Here is a 23,809-nt window from a genome sequence, read left to right as displayed (position 1 = left end):
TCATTAGCTGAAACGTGTAACAACTATATTTTTAATATAGTCGTTCAACATTTCAGTTTGAAAATCCATATCATTGTTCCTGTTACAATCAGATTCAGAAGCAGATGAAAATGTATCAAGATTCATTGGAGGAGAAGAAATAGGTATGAGCAACAGGTGCCATAGCAGACTGAAGATCTGGATACAAAATTTCCTTTTAATTTTTTTAGTTGTAGCTGTTCACATTATATTAACAAAAATAGCAATTATCTGCATAGTTGCAAAGCAAATACCACATAACTAGAATTCCAAAAGGTAATTGTTTTTTCTTTCATTTAGTGCATTTTCTTAGTTCCTTCATACAAATGCTGAAAATTTTGTGCGGGATTTTTCTTGATTTCTATTTTTTGATTGCAATGTATGTGTGTAATATGCATTCCCCCCCCCCCTTCTTCACGAAGTTGTAATGTTTTGCCTTTGTTTCTTCATAATAAATTTACCACGAATATAACAGAAAATATCCGTACTTTTTATACGTTTTGTTGTCATGGTCATGGATAAATAAAAAATGTCAGTGTGCATGCAAAAACAAGTGCCATATGGAAATTACATATTAATGCCGTGAATTTTGCATGTAGTCAGTCTAAGATTTTGGGTTTTTTCCAGGCTCCCATATTGACAGTTTAGTCAGGATGAAGATCTTATGCATGATTATTGCCTTTGCTTGTGGTTGGAAGTGCTTCATTTATGGGTGGTGGGCTTGAATGTGAATTGCATCAGGGAGTCCACATCCACTCTATTATGGAGAAAGTTATTCTCTAGCACTTTAAAGTAGTATAAAATGATTGTTAGCCATACCAATATTTTTATAGTTGATAAAGGGCCACATTGCCTCAACCTAATTATGTGTATGTAATGTGTAATAATGTGCATTATATCATTTATCTCAGAGTTTACTGGTGGCAACAAGATTTGTTTATAATACTAATTTGTTTACAATTTAGTAGTTTACTTATTGCTGATGATCTGTCAAACCTCTGTCATTCATTTAGTCATATTCTCATTGAGCATCTTAATTTGCAGATTTTGTTTATTCATATCACCTCTGATGTCAATTTGGGGGTTCCCAGTTGCATTCATATTGTTTCATAATAATGATGGTATCAATAAGATACATTCAGAAATAATTTGACTGTTTAACAAATTTTTAACTTTTCTATAATTGACATGTTGAGCATAGCCTCTCTCTCCTCTCTCTCTCTGTATGCAGCTGTGTGCAAACTGGGTTTGCTACCTAGTGCTTAGAACTCATATTGTGGAGGCATTTCACCATGACTTGCCTTGGTATTATGCTACTGTGATTAAAAAGCACTGTTCCATTTTTATATATTGCTATTTATTAATTTCTTTATATATATTGCTTTTTATTTAAGATGAACGAATGCCCTACATAGGCTGGGTTTTTTTTAATAACTTTCATAGCTTGAGATTTTTGCTCTGAACCCATGTCTAATCTGGCATCTAATAACCATAACCATCTCATAAACAGACACATTATGACATAAAGTAGATTGTCTAATTTACTTATACAATCTGGTATCTCGCATATCATAGATGTATCTTGTCACTATTTTTCAGGCCTTCACAGTGCCTACCTGCCCACTCTGAGACTCCAAGCAGAGTCTCCACCACAGTGTCCGCATTGTTCTATAAATCTGACTGTGAAACATTCTCATTGACTGCTTCTACTATAAACAAGACAAACTTGGATAATCTTTGTAAGGCAAAGATTTCTGAATTTTTATATTTTTAAATAAGCAAATATTTCTGAATTTTTTAACTTCCTCAGGCAAACTGGACTCTAATCATTTCTGATTTTTTTTTATGTCTTATTTTATTATGTAATATAAGAATATGTGCATTATAGCCAAAGCAGCTTATGCGCCATTAAACCCCCATAACAACAACAACAACAACAACCAAGCGGAACCAAAACCCAGGACTCAGTAGTGGCATACACTTTAAACAAAAAGTAATATTCTTCTCCATTGGAGCATTACTTTTTATTTGGAGTAGTGCAATACCAAGAGAACTCGTTGCAAAGTACCCCCATGATACGAGATCGATAACTAAATAGCAAACCCAGCTGTGCACAAAAAGAGTCTGTGTCAAACGTATAATAACTTTTTATAGCTGTCATATAGTATTAAGGCTTGAGGCTTTTGCCCTGAGCTTAATACTGTTCTATTATTTGGTAGACACTTTAAGTGATGCTTATTTTAAATAATTTTTTTTTAAATAGGTTGAAAGAAAGACACAGTTGGTTAAAGAAAACCAAATACTTGTTCTCCTTGGCATCCCTGAATTCATTGACATGGTTTCTGCATTTATACAGGTATGGTTTCCTATGCTTAGTAATTGTTAAATCATTTGTTACCTTAATGTGAAAATCAAAGGGCATTGACACCACCTTGTTTATTATAAAAGAGAAAGTTCACTGCATATAAAAACTTGATTTAAGAAAGAATAAAAATTAAAACATATTACAATCCAACTTGGGAAGGGGTCTGCTTCAGAGAGGACTTTTAAAATGTACTTTTATAAGTGTATTCTCCTGTGTCTTTCCCTTTCAGTCCTTTGTTACTCTTCTCCTGATGGAGACCCTTAAGATGGAGTTGAAATAGTATCAACTCCATCTTAAGGGTGGAGTTGAAATAGTATCAGTATTGGCCATGTATTGCAAGGAAGCCACCTTTGCCACATTAGCCAAAAAAAATAAATAATAAAAATGAATAAATTAATAAAAATAAAAAGCAAATAAACAATCTGTGTTTTTCTCTCTTCACTTAGGTAACTATTCAGCTGACTTTTGAATTTCATCAAGCCGTCAGCCTCAAGATGTCAATTATTTCAGTAATTAAGAATTTGCTAGCTAAAATAATTTTCTACAACTTGAATTTATGGCCTCTAGTTCCGGAGTCATTTATAACAATGAAAATTTCCCCTTCAATCACTTTACTGCCCCTTCTCAGAGCCTATAGACCTCTAAGGAGCCTGGTTGCCAACCTCTGCAGCCCATATGTTATATTTGAACTCTTGCTTTGAACTTTTATATTTGAACTCTATTTTGGCCTCGTTAAATAAAAAAGTATGCTTTTCATTAACGGCGTGAAAGGCTAATTCTGACGCTGCTGAACGAGACGAACTGAGGCCGCATGTTGATTAACATGAATATTCAAAGGAAAACGTGTCGAACCCTGGTAAGACGAGTCGCAATCACCGCAAGAAATGTTGTATACCAGGTCATTAATTTGTGTTGTGAATGTGGAAAAGACTGAGCGATTGTTCAGTATAGTGTGTAATCTCCATATTGGCCTGGCCACAATTTTAAATTCGGTATCTTTAAAGAATCTGTTAAGCTGTTTGTGCCGCTGTTCCACATATGGGACAGAAATAAAGTAATTTTTGATATTACTACTGTTAGTTGGTGTAGTATTTTGTATCGTATCCTTAGCTTGTACCCTAATTCGGTTTATTGTAGTAAATAAACTCTGGTTCATTTTATCCATTTTTATCATTTTTTAAAACTCTTATTGACTATTTCATTCACTTCCTTTCTCTCCAGGTATAACCTATCGATACACATAATTATGGGGGATTTTTTTGAACAGCTTGGTGCAAAATTACGCTAAATTAACATTAAGATGTTCGGCCCAAAGTTACCATATTTCTTTTCTAAAATATTGCCTTCAAAACAACATCGTTCCGAATTTTGCTATTGTCAATTTAAATCAAAAAATTTCAGGCATAAAACAACTAGCACTTGCCACATCGCGTAATATCGTTAAACTTGCCTTAAAATCTCGATATTCTATTAAACAAAAATACCTTTCCCAGGTTAGGAAGCTTTGCGATAAATTAAAAAATTGTCTACATCCTAACGATTAGTCTGTATTGAAGACCTCCATAGATTTGAGATGGGAAGCACAGGTCTCAGATATAAAAAAACAGACACGTTAACAAATTACAAACATTAGGGTCAAGACACGTTCATACGAATTCTAACACATTGTTGCGGGCTTGCGACCAAATGCATATAAGTTGGCTGACAACCCCCCCTCTCCCCCACATACACACAACGTGCTACCACAGAATACGTCAGCTAGTTCGCGAACACCCCCTCGCCCAGCATTCAATGATCCGACATATCAACAGGTTACAAATCTTTCCTTATACACTATCGCACACCAGATTTCACTTTTATCCAAAGGATTAAATTATAATTTACCACCTTGAAAACTACCTAAAAAAATAGTGCATAATTGATATTGAATTTGGACTTTGTAATGTTCCATAAAAAGATTTATTTATTCAACAAGTTAACCAGGCGGTGAATAACATAAAAGAAACGCGACTTCCTAAATTGAATACACATGACAGGTAAGCTTTACATCAACTTCGGGAAAATAAAGACATTATTATACAGAGGGTAGATAAAGGAGGTACAGTGGTAATACTCGATAAATCTGATTATATTAATAAGTTAGAATCAGTTGTTTTAGATACCTCCACTTATTTTGAAGTAGACCCGGCACTATTTACCAATTTAGTCAATCAATACAATAAAACGTTAACCATGTATCGAAAAAACGACTACATTACTATGGCTCAGTTAAAGGAATTGAATGCCAGAACATACAATATTCCTACACTTTTCGGTCAGGTAAAATTACACAAGACTGGATTTCCTATTTAGCCTATTGTTTCCTACAGAAACTCGGCATTTTCATCCTTGGCCATACAATTTGGCGATACAGTTTGGGATTAAGAACTACAATACATTATTTAATAACCTTAAGGACTGTAGACTTGGCGACAATGACAATTTATTCTCACTAGATGTTACCTCATTATAGACGAATGTAAACATTGAATACACGTTAGATATTATTTGGGATATGTTAAATAATAACTCAATACCGATTAATTATACAAAACTTCTTATTAAGGAAATTTTTCACTTATTAAACTGTTAGTTGAGGCCAACTATATCACCTTTTGAGACAAAGTGTACAAACAAATTTTTGGTTTGTCAATGGGATTGAGCTTGAGTGGCTTTATATCGGAGATTATCTCTCATTGATTGAGCATATACATTTGATGCCTTTTCGACCCCGTATCACATACTATGGGAGGTATTTAGACAATGTTCTAGTTATTACTGATAGTAGTACTATCCAAGGCATTTTACATTTGTTTAAAAATATCCATTCTAGACTCAAATTTACATTGGAAAGGGAGGATACAGATACAAAGTCATTAAATTTTCTAAATTTTGCGCTTACTCAGGACTCAAATAAAATCCAATTTAACATCTATCAAAAACCTACAAACACCGGTATGCTTCTACATTATAACAGCTGTCACCCGTTCACCTACAAAAGATCGATTATCTTTAATCAATTTGTAAATGCCTACAAATATTCAATGACAGAATCTGCTTTGGGCTCAGAAATACAAATATTAACCAGCAGATTCTTAAACAGGGGTTATCCCCTTACTACAATAAACCAAATTAGGGTACAAGCTAAGGATAGGATGGAAAATACTACACCAACCAACAATAAAGTATCAAAAAATACTTTATTTCTGTCCCATATGTGGAACAAACAGCTTAACAGATTCTTTAAAGATACCGAATTTAAAATTGTGGCCAGGCCAATATGGAGATTACACACTATACTGAACAATCGCTCAGTCTTTTCCTCGTTCGCAACACAAATTAATGACCTGGTATACAACATTTCTTGCTGTGATTGTGACTCGTCTTACCAGGGTTTGACGCATTTTCCATTGAATATTCGTGTTAATCAACATGTGGCCTCAGTTCGTCTCGTTCAGCAGCGTCAGAATTAGCCTTTCATGCCATTAATGAAAAACATACTTTTTTATTTAACGAGGCCAAAATACTTAGTATCCAGCATAATTATACGTGAATTAATTGCAGAAACTGTAGAAATTAAATTACACGAAAATTCTGTTAATGTTCATCGGCCATATCTGATCTCTGATTCTTGGGCTTTTATGCGCATGCGCGAAGACTAATAATCCCTATTTAAGTTTCATGCGCAACCCTATTTGGTAATTTTCATTCCTGTTTTCTATATTGAGGTAAACTTTCCTGTTTTCTGTATTGAGAAGTTTACTATATTGAGGTAAACTTCTCTTATTATTTTACAAATATTTAATCTATATGCATATATTACTTTTTTAATTTATTGCTAAAGATATTAGGGTTCACAGAAGATTTAGATTTGCAAAAGGATTCTGCAGAAGGCATCTGCAAAAGTTCTACAGCTACAAAAGTTTGAAAAACCCTGGATTATGGGATGGCTACACAGAAGGTAGTGTGTAGAGCTTAGATGTCTATTTCTGATTTCTTAAATGACACTGATGAAGGGATACAGAGCATGATGTTAAAATGTGCAGTTGATGTGATGACAATTGTCAGGCACTGCTGCTTCAGAGAAGATCAGACAAGTAGCAGCTATGTTTTAATACAGTAATGCAAAGTCTTGACCTGTAAAATAACTCCAAAATAATTTATACATCAGAATGCATTGAATTGAAAACAGTGGTGGAAAAAAAGAATTTGTTACAATACAGGAAACACGAAGGTTTCTGTACAGTGCAGACAGGCAACAAGGAGGATTCATTGTGCTCTGTTGGTGATTTATTGAGCAGTTGCTTTTAGAAATAGGCAAGTTATAATTTCATCGTATAAGGTAGTTGTGACCCCTCATTGTACGAGTATAAAGTATGACACCCAAAAAAAAAAAAAAAAAAAAAAAAAAGACTTCAAAGATAGGCAATGCACCCAGTGAATTTGTCTGAGGGACATCCATATGAGTAGGGACTTTAAATGTATGAACTACAGCTCTTGGTAAATAGCTACTTTATAGGGGATCTAATTGAGGTGTGTAAACTCTGAGAGTGGATAATAAAATTAATGAAAGGTGTAAAATTAATAATATAATTTTAAAAATTAATTAAATTCATGAAGAAAATTAATGTTTGGTGTTAAATGATACCAGGGGACATAAATTCACACCTATTGGGAAGAATCACAGATTGGATTGAGGAAGCTTTCCTTTAACCAGAAAATTGTTAATTGTTGGAACTAATTTCCTGCATGGGTGGTTGAGGTTGACAGTTCGGAGAAATTTAAAGGCCTGCTGGATCCTTACTTATGGGATGAGCAAAAGTGTTTTTTTCTTGCTTCTTTTTTTCTTATACTGTACAGTTAATACTAATAACTAGCTTCTGTTAAAATTCACCATCTTTCATTTATGGTTCCATATTATACATGAATTATAGTCAAAACTGCGATACCTATAACAGTTGAGACACAATATTGTTCACAGGTTACTAGAGGATAATTTAATTTTGTTTCAAAATCGGGGCTAGTAGAAATTTATATGGAATCACCTCACAGGTTGCAACACTAGCATTAGCATTAGTAGAGGCATATGATGCAAGAAAGCAAGCTTATTCAGCATCAGCCAAAAAAAAAAAAACAAAAAAAAAAAAAAACACACCACTCCCATTTCACCCCTCCGTTCGTTCGAAATACCTGTCCAGTTGAGCCTTAAATTTGTTTAGGCTATCAACTTCAACAACAAGTGACGGAAGTCGGTTCCACCAACCAACCACCCGCTGGCCAAAGGCAAATTTCCGCACATCTATCCGACATCCGTCCTTCCTCAATTTGAATTTATGCCCTCTGAGGTGATTATTTTGAGCAAGATGAAGAATCCCATTGGCATTGAGCATGCTCAAACCATTCAAAGCCTTATACACCTCTATCAGATCACCTCGCCGGTGCCTACTCTCCAGACTCTGTAATTTGCAAAACTTAAGCCTTTCTTCGTAAGAGCAACCCTTTGTTCCATTCACTAATCTTGTTGCCCTTCTCTGTACCCGTTCCAGCAGCTCTACATCCTTCTTGAAATGAGGCCTCCAGACCTGTATACAGTACTCAAGATGTGGCCTAACCATTGCCTTATACAAGGGAATAATCACCTCCTTATCCCTGCTAGAAAAATTCCTGTATATCATTGACAAGACACCATGAGCTACTCTTGCAGCTCGTCTGCACTGCTCAGAGAACTTCATATCTGCCTGCACAATTACCCCCAGGTCCTTTTCATTCTCCACCACTGTCAGTGTAGTACCGCAGAGTTGATATGTTGCTCTGGGGTTACTGTTTCCCATATGTAGTACTTTACATTTGTCAATGTTAAACTTCATTTGCCACCTCTCAACCCATCTGTTCAACCTTTCCAGATCCTGTTGCAGCAGCATAGCGTCAGTAGTGTCCTTAACAACCCTGCCAACCTTTGTATCATCTGCAAACTTGGACATTAAACTTGATATCCCATCATCAATATCATTCATAAACACCGAAAACAACAACGGACCCAACACTGAACCCTGAGGAACTCCACTAATAACATTAGTCCACGTTGAGCAGTGTCCATTGATTACCACTCTCTGTCTTCTGCCACTCAACCATCCCCTTATCCATAGCAGCAATTTGCCTCCAATGCCACACTGCTCCAATTTGTGCAGCAGTCTTCCATGTGCAACAGTATCAAAAGCCTTTCTAAGATCCAAATATATAATATCAAAGTTATTCCCTGCATCCAGTTCTTTTGTGACTACATCATAGTATCCAATCAAATTGGTCAGGCAAGACCTGCCCTTAACAAAACCATGCTGCGTCTGAGCTATAACTGAATTCTTGTCTAGATGATCCTGCAGTGCTTCTTTAACCAGTGCCTCCATTAATTTACCTGGAACAGAAGTTAAACTAACAGGTCTATAATTACTTGTGTCAGCCTTTGATCCTCCTTTGTGAATTGGGGTTACATTTGCACATCTCCAGTCTATGGGTACCTCCCCTGAGTCCAAAGAAGCTCTCATAATTATGGCTAGGGGTTTGCTTACTTCCTTTGCTGCCTCCTTTAATATAACTGGATAGATCCCATCCACCCCAGGTGCCTTTTTTATGTTTATCCTCAACAATCTCTCCTCCACTTTCCTCTCAGTTATTACAAAATCATCCAGCTCACTGCCAATGTTTACTTTACCTACATCATTCTCCTTCCTGAATAACTCCTCATGCGTGAATGTAGATGCAAAATACTCGTTTAGATTGTTAGCCACCTGAGCAGGATCCTCAACCGTTGAACCATCAATATCCAGTGGACCAATCTGATTCATCCCTTTCAGAACTATTAGTATATATTAGTATATACATGTATTAGTATATACTAATACATGTATATATTATTATATACTAATGTATATATATATATATAATAGTATAATATAATGTAATGTATATATAATGTAATAGTATATACTAATATATACTAATAGTATATATTAGTATATACTAATGTATATACATTATATACTATGTATATAATGTATATACATTATATACATAGTATATATTAGTATATATACACTATTAGTATATACATTTCAGAACTGTTGTGTTGCGTCCATATAATATTTTGCTGATGTTTAAACCCTTCCTTTTTTTTTTTTTTTTTGTGATTGAATTTTCATCTGCTTTATTAAAAAAAATGAAAATTGTGTAACATTTTTTAGATGAAGCATGGTGATTCAGTTGGAAAATCTACACTTATGGATCTCATTCTTCAGATAAAAAGCTGCTGTCCATCTATGCGCCTTACTCTTGCTGTTGTTGGCTTGGAGAAATATTTCAGGTAAAGATGTTTTCTAATTAACAAATTATATTTAATTGAAAATTCACTGCAGTAAGAATGTGTGCATTTTAAAACACAGAGCTTTTGAACTTAGAATTTTAGAACTTATAGTTAAGAAATAATAATATTATGAATAGTAAATAAATAAGTTAAATCTAATTTAAAATAAAGTTTGGATTGCCTTGATAAATTCCGCAAAAGCATGGATAAATGGCTATAATTGATACATTTCAATTTTGGTGTGTATTTCAGTTTGTGCTATAATAATTGAAATACATAATGAGATAGCTTTGCATTAAGAACACTACCTAGTATCTCTCTGTCACCTTTAATGCACAGCATGGCTGTATATGTTGGTGTATAGATTCCCTTAGCTGTTGGAGGGTGCCCATGGGTGTGATAATTGAGAGGTAAAGGGGTAAAATTTTTTTCAGCCTGGTCTGTGCTTGTTAACATGAGACACTGCTTCTATAGGGATGGGATACACTTAAATAGAAAGGGTGTAAGAATATTTGCTGATGCTATTGAGGCAGTGTTAGGTGGGTCGGAAAACTGCTAGCTTGGGGGGATTCACAGACTAAAAGGTTAAAAGTAGCCACAGGCAGAGGTGAAGGTGATTCTTGCACAACTTCTATTAGAATAAGTAGTGACCTGGAGCGAAGTGTGCTGGGGGTTTCAGGGACTGATGGCAATCATCGTGAAACAGGTGGGTATATGGGATGTGTTAGGGTAACTAATAATAAGAATAGGAACATCTATACTTGCTTATATACCAATGCTAGAAGTATAGTGAATAAATTTTGATGAATTTGAAGTGTTGGTCAAGACATCAAAGGCTGATATTGTTGGGATAGCAGAGACGTGGTGTCACACAGATATAAGGAATGCAGAACTGGAATTTGGGGAGTACAATGTGTACAGAAAGGATAGACAGGATAGGAAGGGAGGAGGTGTTATGCTGTTAATTAAGAAAAACATAAAATCAAAAGAAGTGCATCCAGTTGATATAGATGAACACTGCACTGTTGAGTCAGTTTTGTGTGACATAAGCACTGCAAAAGCAAAAATAAGAGTAGGAGTGTGTTATAGGCCTAATGACTTGAATGAGTACAATGAACAATTTTACAGAGAAATAGTGGGCTAGTAAATCAGAATGTCTTATAATGGAGGATTTTAACTTCCCAGATATTGACTGGAACTTGTGGGTTGGTCATTCACACACTAGTAAGACTTTTGTGGATTTATTGGATGATTGTTTTCTGCAGCAGCATGTTCCGAGAGGCAACCAGAGAGGGTAATGCTCCTGATCTGGTTATCAGCAGTGATCATTCGTGTATTAAGAATTTGCAGATAAAGGAACCACTAGGTGGCAGTGATCACAGTGTACTGAAGTGGGATTTACTTAAAGATATAATTACCATCAGGGATAAAGGAAAGGGTTTTTGCTTCTGTAAGGGTGAGTACAGTGGTCTCAGAAAGTTTTTAAATTCTGTACAGTGGGATCAACTGACGATGTTACTAACAGTAAATTCTAAGTTTGAAGCATTCAAGGAATTAATCGTGGATACTACTAAAAGTTTCATACCTATTAAGAAATATTGTTCAAGGTTTAGGCCAAAATGGTTATCAAACGAACTAATGCAACTCGTGACAGAGAAGAAAAATGCATGGGATGCATATAAATTATCAAGTGATTCAGAAGCCTATGGCAGATATAAGCTAGTCTGTAATCAGGTCACAGAGGAGGTTAGGCAGGCGAAGACAGATTACGAGAAATCCTTGGCAAAAGATGCTAAGAAAAACAGCAAGTATTTCTTTACTTATATAAACTCTAAAAAGAAGGGGATGAATCTGATTGGTCCTTGATGATGGTTCGGCTGTTGATGATCCTGCTCAGATAGCAAACAAACTGAATGAGTATTTTGCATCTACATTCACACATGAGGAGTTAAGTTTTGAAAATGGCAGAAGGTTGTCAAATTGTAGCAGGGTGCTTAATGATTTTGTAATAACTGAGAGCAAAGTGGAGGAGAAATTGTTGAAGTTAAACATAAGAAAGGCACCTGGGGTGGATGGGATCTATCCAGTTATATTAAAGGGGGCGGAAAAGCAACTAAGTAAACCTTTAGCCATAATTATGAGAGCTTCCTTGGACTCAGGGAAGGTCCCCACGGACTGGAGATGTTCAAATGTATCCCCAATTCACAAAGGGGGATCGAAGGGTGACACGAGTAATTACAGACCAGTTAGTTTAACTTTTGTTCCGGGTAAAATAATGGAGTCACCGGTTGAAGATGCATTGCAGGATCATCTAGACAAGATTGCAGCAATAATTCAGACACAGCATGGGTTTGTTAAGGGAAAGTCTTGTCTGACAAATTTGATAGGATATTATGATGTGGTTACAAAGGAACTGGATGCAAAAAATAATTTTGATATCATATATTTGGATTTCAGGAAAGCTTTTGACACTGTTGCGCATGGAATACTATTATGCAAATTAGAGCAGAATGGTATTAAGGGTAAGTTGCTACAATGGATAAAAGGATGGTTGAGTGGGAGAAGACAGAGGGTGGTAATTAATGGGTGCTGCTCTTGTGGACTAATGTTATTAGTGGAGTCCCACATGGTTCGGTTTTAGGTCCACTGTTGTTTTGTATATTTATCAATGATATTGATGAAGGTATATCAGGTTTGATGTCGAAGTTTGCAGATGATACAAAGGTTGTCAGGGTTGTTAATGACAGTAATGGAAGTGTGCTACTGCAACAGGATCTAGATAATTTGGGCAGATGGGCTAAGAAGTGGCAACTGAAGTTTAAACTTGACAAATGCAAAGTACTGCATATGGGTAGAATTAACCCCAGAGAAATGTACCAACTGTGGTGCTACACTTAAGGTGGTAGAAAATGAAAAAGACCTGGGAGTAATTGTGCAGTCAGATATGAAGTTTTCTGAGCAATGCAGACAGGCTGCCAGGGCAGGTCATGGGGTTTTGTCAATGATATATAGGAATTTTGCTAGCAGGGAAAAGGAGATGATTGTCCCTTTGTATAAGGCAGTGGTCAGGCTGCGCCTTGAGTACTGCGTACAAGTCTGGAGGCCTCATTTTAGGAAGGATGTAGATTTGCTTGAACGTGTACAGAGAAGGGCAACAAGACTGGTGAGGGGAATGAAGGGATCCTCTTACCAAGAGAGGCTTAAGTTCTGCAAATTGATGTCTGGAGACTAGGCACCTGATTGAGGTATATAAGGCCTTGAATTGGTTGAGCACGCTGAATTCTGATGGGATCCTTCCACTTGTTCAGATTACGAACCTAAGGGGGCATAAATTCAAATTAAGAAAACACAGATGTAGAATAGATGTGCAGAAATTTGCCTTTAGCCAGCTGGTGGTTAATTGCTGGTACAAACTTCCAGCTGTCGTTGTGGAAGTTGATATGTTAAATAAATTTAAGGAGGAACTGGACAGGCATTTAGCTGGAATGGTGTGATTTTTTTTTTTGGCTGATGCTGCATAAGCTCATACACATGCTTTCTTGCATCATATGCCACTACTACTATTCAATGGATCCTTGGAACACATTTAATTGTGTAAGCTTGGCAGCTACCAGAGGATGAAGAATTCATTGGATTGCTTGTTGTATCTGCCTGACATCATTGTAGCTCTCACATGAAGCATTGTCTTTTTGAATGATTGTTTTTATGGTCCACCAATTATGGTCACTATAAATGAGTGAATGATCAGAAATTTTGGACCTGTATGAGTCTCTTATGAGGTGTTGATCACTTAATGCCATAGGAGGGCCTGGATCTCTTATGAGGTGTTGTTCACTTAATGCCATAGGAGGTCCTGGATCTCTTATCCAGACATGCTCCATTCTCAGCCTGTACAATCTCCTTGATTCATCAGGATTAAAGAGCCTTATGTTAAGTACACCGATCCATCAATTTGCAGGGTGCCATTCATTGGAGCATGTAGTCCATTGTTCAATTGCTCCACTCCCACTGTAGATACATTTGCTTGCGACAGCCTGTCCACAAACGTATTTAGCTGACCACCAGCTTCGATACTTCAGCCATGCTAGTGTTTAATGTATAGTTCACATTGAAATGGATCTTATCGTTGTGTTGTATTGTGGTCAGTTGTGCCACTGAAGCAGTGTTACAATTTCAAGAAGAGAGAAAGAAAAAAATCGGGAGAGAGGAGAGCAAAACAGTGTTTTGCACTCTTCTCCTCTTGCCTATTTAGCATTAGCATTAGTAGAGGCATATGATGCAAGAAAGCAAGCTTATTCAGTATCAGCCAAAAAAAAAAAAAAAAACCCGCCACTCCCATTTCACCCCTCTGTACGTTCGAAATACCTGTCCAGTTGAGCCTTAAATTTGTTTAGGCTATCAACTTCCACAAACAAGGGATGGAAGTCTGTTCCACCAACCAACTACCCGCTGGCTAAAGGCAAATTTCCGCACATCTATCCTACATCTGTCTTTCCTCAATTTGAATTTATGCCCTCTCAGGTGATTATTCTGAGCAAGAGGAAGAATCCCATTGGCATTGAGCATGCTCAAACTATTCAAGGCCTTATACACCTCGCCGGTGCCTAGTCTCCAGACACTGTAATTTGCAAAACATAATCCTTTCTCATAAGAGCAACCCTTTGTTCCATTCACTAATCTTGTTGCCCTTCTCTGTACTTGTTCCAGCAGCTCTAAAATGAGGCCTCCAGAAATGAGGTCAGGCCCCACCTTGAGTATCTCAAGGTGGGGCCTGACCATTGCCTTATACAAGGGAATAATCACCTCCTTATCCCTGCTAGAAAAATTCCTGTATATCATTGACAAGACACTATGAGCTACTCTGGCAGCTTGTCTGCACTGCTCAGAGAACTTCATATCTGCCTGCACAATTACCCCCAGGTCCTTTTCATTCTCTACCACTGTCAGTGTAGTACCACAGAGTTGATACGTTGCTCTGGGGTTACTGTTTCCCATATGTAGTACTTTACATTTGTCAATGTTAAACTTCATTTGCCACCTCTCAGCCCATATGCTCCACCTTTCCAGATCCTATTTCAGCAGCATAGCATCAGTAGTGTCCTTAACAACCCTTCCAACCTTTGTATCGTCTGCAAACTTGGACATTAAGCTTGATATACCATCACCAATATCATTTATAAATACAGAAAACAACAATGGACCCAACACTGAACCCTGTGGAACTCCACTAATAACAATAGTCCATGTTGAGCAGTGTCCATTGATTACCACTCTCTGTCTTCTGCCACTCAACCATCCCTTTATCCATAGCAGCAATTTGCCTCCAATGCCACACTCACCCAATTTGTGCAGCAGCCTCTTCCATGTGCAACAGTATCAAAAGCCTTTCTAAGATCCAAATATATAATATCAAAGTTATTCCCTGCATCCAGTTCTTTTGTGACTACATCATAGTATCCAATTAAATTGGTCATTCAAGACTTTCCCCTTAACAAAACCATGCTGTGTCCGAGCTATAACTGAAGTCTTGTCTAGATGATCCTGCAGTGCTTCTTTAACCAGTGCCTCCATTAATTTTCCTGGAACAGAAGTTAAACTCACAGGTCTATAATTACTTGTGTCAGCCTTTGTGAATTGGGGTTACATTTGCTTATCTCCAGTCTACGGGTACCTCCCCTGAGTCCAAGGTCAATATCACAATCAATTGCCTGCATGGGACTATTTGATGGTGGTTTCCTTGGTTCATTCTTGATACACAAGAGTGAACCAGCCTCTGCTAATTTGTCTACAGCAGCGGTTCCCAACTGTTGGTTCACGAACCCCCAGGAGGGCCGCAAAAGTGTTCCAGGGGGGTTCACACTAAAAATTCTGCAGTGGCATCTGCTTAGATTTACGTATGTATATTTTTATAAACTGCAATAACTAATAATAAACAATAAAGTAAAATGAAATTAAATATAAAGTAAAGAATTGCCAGTGAAAGAAACCACATCTCCCACAATTTGCTATACTGTAATTAGTTTACTATCTTACAGTATATCGTGTTAAATGTTTTCCATACTAAATTTTTTTTTCATTCTCAAAAACCATTTTTATGTATAGTTATTTAATAATAATTTTAGTTATTATGCAATATCGCTTATAAAAACGTAGTACTGGTATTTAATTTATAAAAAAATTCAGAACTATTATACGATTTCAGAGAATATAGGCTTAGTGGTTCGCAATAAAAAGTATTACGTTGAAAGGGATTTGCGAGTCAAAAAAAGGTTCGGAACCACTGGTTTACAGTGATTGTATCCTGTTGGAACTCGGGTTTTGTTTCTGGCCCATTCTTTGCACAGAACACCAGGCTACTGAATATCCTTGTGCCATGCTCTGCTCTTGTACAGAGATGTACTATGTTCAGCAGTACTGACAGACTCGATACTGTAAAACAGGATTGGCCAACAAGTGGATCGCAGCTTTAATTTCGGTCGATCACGAGAAATTTTAAATATATATAAAAAATAGATTAGTCAAAATCTAAATGTTATTCTTATTATGTGCCCCACTGCATACGCTTATTGTTTGTTTGTTATTTGGTTTTTAGGAGCATTAGCAACTAAGGCCATATTGCTCCGGGATATGCGGTGGTCATTCCCTGACCTTTCCGCATCCTCCGTATTTGGTGGTGACGGGCTCGAACCCCGGTCTAATCAAGAAGCGTGTGCTACGCACTGCTGCTCCTTCCCACCTGGCTACGGAGTCACCCATACGCTTATTAAAAATCCGTTGAATCACGTAACTACTCTTGTCGTCATGCAGCCGCTAGGCTTGTCTAGTGAAAATTCACATAGCTACGTTGTGGAGGGTATAGTGTATGTGTCGAATTCTTATTTAGCTTACTTAATATTAACAACTGGACAGTACTTATACATTAATTTAATACCCTTTGATTTAAAATGAATACTATGAAAAAGAGTAAAATGTATAATTTATCAAGAGTGGGAACTAGAATACTTTGTTGTAATGATAAAAGAAAAATGTTGTTTGATTTGCAATGCTTCCGTGGCTATACTTAAAAAAAATAATAAATTTAGAAAGGCACTTCAACACACTCCATGGTAAATACCAATCGGATTTTCAGCCTATTAGTGACCTTAGAAAAAATAAATTAAAAGAACTTAAATCCAGATTGTTCGCACAACAAAATTTCTTCATGACCCCTATTTACAATGACACCTAGTTACTGCTTTAAATTTGCAATTTAAAGCAGTAACTGTAGCATCATTTAAAGTGAGTCATTTTCTTGCAAAAAAATGCAAACTATTTTCTGGTGGTCAATTCATCAAAGATGCATTTTTAGAAAACAGATTCTCTTTTTTAAAAATTTAAGAACAAAAATTGAATTAGAAGTGCTCTTCAAGATCTGCATATCTCAAAATACTGTGACTTTGGAATTAATCTGGATGAATCTACAGATGTCAGTGATACAGCTCAATTGCTCGTTTTTATTCATATGGTTTTCGATGATTCTGCCACTAGAGGAGAACTGCTGGGTATGGTTTTGTCAAAAGAAAGAACTAGAGGTCGATATATTTAACGCATTCAAAATTTTATTGAAAAAAAGTTAAATTACCACTATTTAACTCGTATCAATAACAACAGATGGAGCTAAAGCAATGCAGGGGCATCTTAACGGATTCATTGCATTGTGCCAAAAGGATGATGAATTCGCAGATTTTTTTGAGTTCCCACTGTATCATTCAACAACAAGTGTTAACCAGCAAAAGATTAAATACTAAAAGTATTATGGACATAGCTTTCAAAATTGTGAATTCCATCAGAGGTCACTCTCTTCAAAGGAGACTTCAAAATGCAACTTGATGAAAATTAACCAGATCTGATATTACACACAGATGTGAAGTGGCTGAGTTGGAGTAAGTTTCTACAGAGATTTCGAAATTTGCTGGATGAAATTAAAAAATTTGTTGATCAAAGAGGAGATGATTATTAGCAACTACAAGATATGGAGTGGTTGTGTGATATAGCTGTTTTGGCAGCTTTTACAGTAAATTTTTACAGTAAAAAAGGGACTTAGAGGGGAACAGGTATCTGTGTGTTATCAGACACTCAGCCTAAAACACTGATGGATCCAATATCTCTCTATTACAGAAGATTTAGGAGAAGTCTGGTTGGCCTGCCTCCCTAAAATCCACTCATGCACACCTTCTCGATGGTAAGCCCTGTTACGTCACTTAGGTGGCAACGAACGTGTAGAGTGGTTCTCTTCAAGACGCCTGGTCAGCGTGAAGAGGAAAAGACCAAACCCTCCAGCAATGAGAGCACAACAATACAAATGGCCCTCAGTCCCCAGCAGCTTTCACTCTCCCTCTTACGGCAGCGAGAGGATCAGAGTGGAAGCAGAGGGTGCTAAGAATCTCTGGGTACGACCAGGCTGCCATGCACGGAAATTGAACTTGGCCTGTTATAACGTACGATCACCCATCGGTGAAGACAGGATATTAGAGCTGGAAAAGGAATTAGAAAATGTGAATTGGAATATCATCGGTTTGGCTGAAACAAGAAGAAGAAATGAATCACTTATAAGTTTATCAAGTGGAAATCTGCTGTACACCAATGGAAACAGTGAAAGGAGTGAAGGTGGAGTTGGGTTTCTGGTCCATAAAGATTTTAAAAACAACATTTTGGAATTCAAAAGTACATCACCAAGGGTGTCAAGACTAATATTCAAGATTTCTAAGAGGTACAAGCTAAAGATTATAATGATTTATGCACCAACATCGAGCCATGATGATGAAGAGGTTGAAGAAATGTACACTGAAATTGAGAATCTTCTAGATGAGCAGAAAACCCACTACACTATTATTATGGGAGACTTCAATGCTAAGGTTGGAAAAAGGCAAAACAGCGCAGAAAGAGGAACTATAGGAAATTTTGGAATTGGTGAAAGAAATAAAAGAGGTGAAAGACTTGTGGAATTTGCAGAATCTCAAGGACTGTCAGTAATGAACACTTTTTTCAAGAAAAGGGTGAACAGAAAGTGGACATGGAAGAGTCCAAATGGATTAACAACTAATGAAATAGACTTCATCCTCACTAACAGAAGATATATTGTGAATGATGTTACCGTCCTGAATAAGGTAAATGTTGGAAGTGATCACAGAATGGTAAGATGTACACTTGATATAGATGTAGGAAAGGAAAAAACTGACTCGAGTAAATAATACAAAGGTCTTTGAAATAACAGAGGAGGAGAAAAAGCAGTATGTACTGGAACTTAAGAACAAGTTTGAGCTTCTGCAGACTGCTCAGGACCAAGATATCAACAAGGAATATTACAACTTTCTGAAAGTGATAAAGCCCAAGAAACCTATAGGGAAACAGAAATCCAAAGAAGAAAAAATTAGTCAAGAAACACTTGTCATGATGAACCAAAGACGACAAATGAAGAGCAAGAAAAACACTGACAGGGAGAAAATTGAGTATACTGAGTTATGCAAAGCCATTAGAAAGAGACTCAGAGAGGACATAAGAAGATTTAACACAAGAAAAGTAGAACAAGCATTAAGGGAAAACAAAGGATTTAAATCAGCAGCCATGAGCAGTAATACAGAAAGACAAATGATACTGAAACTGAAGAATAGCGATGGTGTACTTATAAACAGCAGAGAAGGCATAATTCAAATAGCAGAAGACTACTATAGAGAATTATACAAGGAGCGAGGGAATGATACCAGCAGTGGGGAACATGGATTGCAAAGTAGCAACACATACGACATACCCGATATTCTTCCTGATGAGGTAGAACATGCATTGAAGAAAATGAAGAATCGGAAAGCCCCGGGGGAAGATGAAGTTACTGTAGAGTTGTTAAAATTGGGAGGAAGAGACATAACACAAAAACTGGCAAGGCTCTTCACAAAGTGCATTAGAAAAGGTGTGATGCCTAAGCAGTGGAATAATGCAATCATAGTTTTGCTGCATAAGAAAGGAGATAAATCAGAAATTGGAAATTATAGACCAATTAGCTTGTTATCCCATATCTACAAGTTGTTCACAAGGGTCATTACTAACAGATTAGAAAGAATACTTGATGAGAATCAACCGAAAGAGCAAGCTGGCTTTAGGACAGGATTCTCAACTATGGATCACCTTCACGTAATATCACAGCTAATGGAGAAAGCAAATGAATATAAAACACCATTATGCCTGGCATTTGTGGATTATGAAAAGGCATTTGACTCCATACAGCATAAGGCAATGTTTCGGGCACTGGAAAGACAAGGCATAGATACTCCATATATTATGATTTTGAAGAAAATATATGAGAGTGCTACATCCTTTATTAGACTAGACAAAGAGAGTAGCAAATTTAAAATCGAGAAAGGAGTTCAACAAGGAGACACAATATCTCCGAAGCTGTTTACTGCTGCCCTTGAGGAAGCTTTCAGAAGATTAGACTGGTCGCAGAAAGGAGTCAATGTGAACGGAGAGTACCTAAACCATTTACGATTTGCAGATGACATTGTGGTCATAAGCCACGATCCCAAAGAATTAGAGGAAAATCTTAATCAGTTATGCACAGTTAGTAAGGATTTTGGACTAAAGATGAATATGGCTAAAACAAAAGTAATGATGAACAAGTATGCCACGGAAAGGGAAATAATGATTGAAGGAGCAGTAATTGAAAAGGTGGAGTCATATACTTATCTGGGACAAGTTATTAGCTGTAATAATGATAAATGGCTGGAAGTCAAGAGAAGAATAAATTTTGGATGGATAGCATTCAGGAAATATAGTCACATACTGAAGAGCAATATCCCAGTTTGTCTGAAACATAAAATAATGAATCAATGTATACTCCCCACCATGACTTATGGAAGTGAAACTTGGGCACTCACCAAAAGAATGGAAGAGAAGCTAAGAACTACACAGCGAAGAATGGAACGAATTATATTGGGAATCAGACTGTTAGATAAGAAGAGAAACACATGGATTAGGCAGCAAACTCAAGTAAAGGACATTCTTATCAAAACTAAAGAGCTAAAATGGTCTTGGGCAGGACACATAGCTCGAAGACATGATGACAGATGGACTAAGAAAATAACAGAATGGTACCCAAGAGGAGCTAGAAGAAAACCTGGAAGACAAAGGCAGAGATGGATAGATGAAATTCATGAGTTTTTGGGTAGTAAATGGATGGCCAGTGCTCAAAAGAGAAGGAAATGGAAAGTTGCTGGAGAGGCCTTCATCCTGCAGTGGATTGAAAATGGCTGATGATGATGATGACAGTAAATTAAGTAATCTCAATTTGGAATTACAAGGAAAAAATAAAAATGTGGGTGACATGATTAATAGTATTTCTGCATATAAATATCAATTTTTGGCAATGGCTAAGGATCTCAAAGAAAAAAAATTCGATGACTTTGCAAATATGCAAGATCATTTGCAAAAATATCCTGTTAATATTGAGAAATATGTTTCTGAAATTGAGAAGGTTGTGACGAAGAAAATTGCAGAAAAAATCGCCAAGATTTTTCACATGGAGAGAATATTTCTTGAAAATGAAATTATTACATTGCGAAATGATATCTTCCTAAAAGCCAGGTCATCAGAAAAATACTTTTGGAAATATGTTTGCCAATAAAAGTACCCAGATGTAAAAAAATGCAGTGAACTTTTAAATTCCTGTTTTAGTTCCACATATCTATGTGAATCAGCTTTTTCGTATTTGAAACAAACAAAGACAAAGAATTGCTCTACTCTTATGGACTTGCATACAGAAGGTTTTTTATGGCCAGCCGTAAAGAACCTTCTGTATGTCATTTTTAAAGCATGGCAGATGACATGAAGACACAAACTTCACATAAATTAAAAATCTAAATACGTATGAATTTAAAATAAGAATTCTGAATTGTATTTAATTTTTAAATTTCTAAACAACATTTTTCAGTATATGTTGATTAACTTTTTTAACCATGTGCAATGAAATTCTTTGAGATGGTAGATCGCGGCACATTTTGAAGAAAAAAAAGTAGATCGCATCACAAATTAAATTGGCCACCCCTGCTGTAAATTATATCGTTCCGTTTGTGGCATGTTTATTGGCAATAAACGATAGGAGGGAGTATATGATGAGAGCCCTCTCGATCAATTCGGCCCTGGAAAGATTGTGCAAGGCTCAAGGGGTGGAATTTTTTTCAGCCTGGTCTGTACTTGTTAACAGGAGAGACTGCTTCTACAGGGATGGGATACACTTAAATAGAAAGGGTGCAAGAATGTTTGCTGATGCTATCGAGGCAGTGTTAGGTGGGTTGGAAAACTGCTACATTGGGGGGGATACAAGGACTAATAGATTAACAGTAGCCACTGGCAGAGGTGAAAGTGATTCTTGCACTGCTTCTATTGGAATGAGCTGCAGCCTGGAAAATAAGATGCAGGATATTTCAGAGACTGCTGGGAATCATTGGGGTACAAATAAACACATAGGTTGTGTTAGGGTAGCTAAGAAAAAGAACAGGTGCATGTATACTTGCGTGTACACCAATGCTAGGAGTTTAGTAAATAAATTTGATGAATTTGAGGTATTGCTCAAAACATCAAAGGCAGATATTGTGGGGATTTCAGAGACGTGGTGTCACACAGATATAAGGAATGCAGAACTGGAATTTGGGGAGTACAATGTCTACAGAAAGGATAGACAGGATAGGAAGGGAGTAGGGGTTATGCTATTAGTTAAGAAATACATAAAATCCAAGGAAGTGAAGCCAGTCGACATTGCTGGACAGTGCAGTGTCGAGTCAGTTTGGTGTGACATAAGCATTGGGAGATCAAAATTGAGAGTAGGAGTGTGCTATAGGCCTAATGACTCTGATGAGTATAATAAGAAATTGTACAGGGAAATAGAGGGGGCCAGTAAATCAGAGAGTCTTATAATGGGGGATTTTAATTTTCCAGATATTGACTGGAATTTGGGGGCTGGTCACTCACACACTAGCAAGGCTTTTGGGATTTATTGGATGATTGTTTTCTACATCAGCATGTTCGGGAGGCAACTAGAGGGAGTAATACTCTTGATTTGATTATCAGTAGTGATTCTTCATGCATTAAGAATCTGCAGGTAAGTGAACCACTAGGTGGCAGTGATCACAGTGTGCTGAAGTGGGATTTACTCAAAGAGGTAACTACCATTAGGGGTAAAGGGAAGGGTTATTGCTTTCGTAAAGGCGACTACGATGGACTGAGACAGTATTTAAATTCTATACAGTGGGACCAACTGATGACGTTACCAACAGCAAATTCAAAATGGGAAGCATTCAAAGAACTTATCTTGGAAGATACTAGGCTTTACATACCAACTAAGAAATATTGTTCAAGGTTTAGGCCTAAGTGGATGTCAGATGAACTAATGAGACATATGGCAGAGAAGAAACAATGCATGGGATACATACAAATTAACACGTGACACAGAAGCCAATGATAGATTAGCATTAGCATTAGTGTTAGTAGAGGCATTTGATGCAAGAAAGCAAGCTTATGCAGCATCAGCCAAAAAAAAAAACCCACTTCCACTTCACCCCTCTGTTCGTTCAAAGTACCTGTCCAGCTGAGCCTTAAACTTATTTAGGCTATCAACCTCCACCATAAGGGATGGCAGTCTGTTCCACCAACCAACCACCCGCTGGCTAAAGGCAAATTTCCGCACGTCTATCCTACATCTGTCTTTCCTCAATTTGAATTTATGCCCTCTCAGGTGATTTTTCTGAGCTAGAGGAAGAATCCCATCAGCATTGAGCATACTTAAACCATTCAAGGCTTTATACACCTCTATCAGATCACCTCGCTCAGATACAAGTTGATCTGTAACCAAGTTACAAAGGAGGTTAGGTAGGCGAAGGCAGATTACGAGAAATCTTTGGCAAGGGATGCAAACAAAAAGAGCAAAGAGTTCTTTACTTATGTAAACTCTAGAAGGAAGGGGATGAATCAGATTGGTCCACTTGATATTGATGGGTCAACTGTTG

At 36.9% G+C, this 23,809-nt stretch overlaps 1 protein-coding gene across 1 annotated transcript in view; it reads left to right on the top strand.

Annotated features, from left to right (window-relative positions):
- The window catches only part of mms4 (Methyl methanesulfonate sensitivity 4), a 219,978-nt gene that overhangs the window by 96,346 nt on the left and 99,823 nt on the right, over window positions 1-23,809 (top strand). The window contains exons 6-7 of the mRNA XM_090371307.1: window positions 2,282-2,374; window positions 9,661-9,779. Coding sequence (XP_090227433.1) covers window positions 2,282-2,374; window positions 9,661-9,779 — 212 coding nt within the window. The remainder of the gene's footprint in view (window positions 1-2,281; window positions 2,375-9,660; window positions 9,780-23,809) is intronic.

Source organism: Mastigoproctus giganteus, chromosome 4 (assembly GCF_048544385.1).
Source record: "Mastigoproctus giganteus isolate SK-2022 chromosome 4, ASM4854438v1, whole genome shotgun sequence".
Classification (NCBI taxonomy): Eukaryota; Metazoa; Arthropoda; class Arachnida; order Uropygi; family Thelyphonidae; genus Mastigoproctus; species Mastigoproctus giganteus.
The sequence above is the reverse complement of the archived record's forward strand: the minus strand, read 5'-3'. Positions and strand labels throughout refer to the sequence as shown.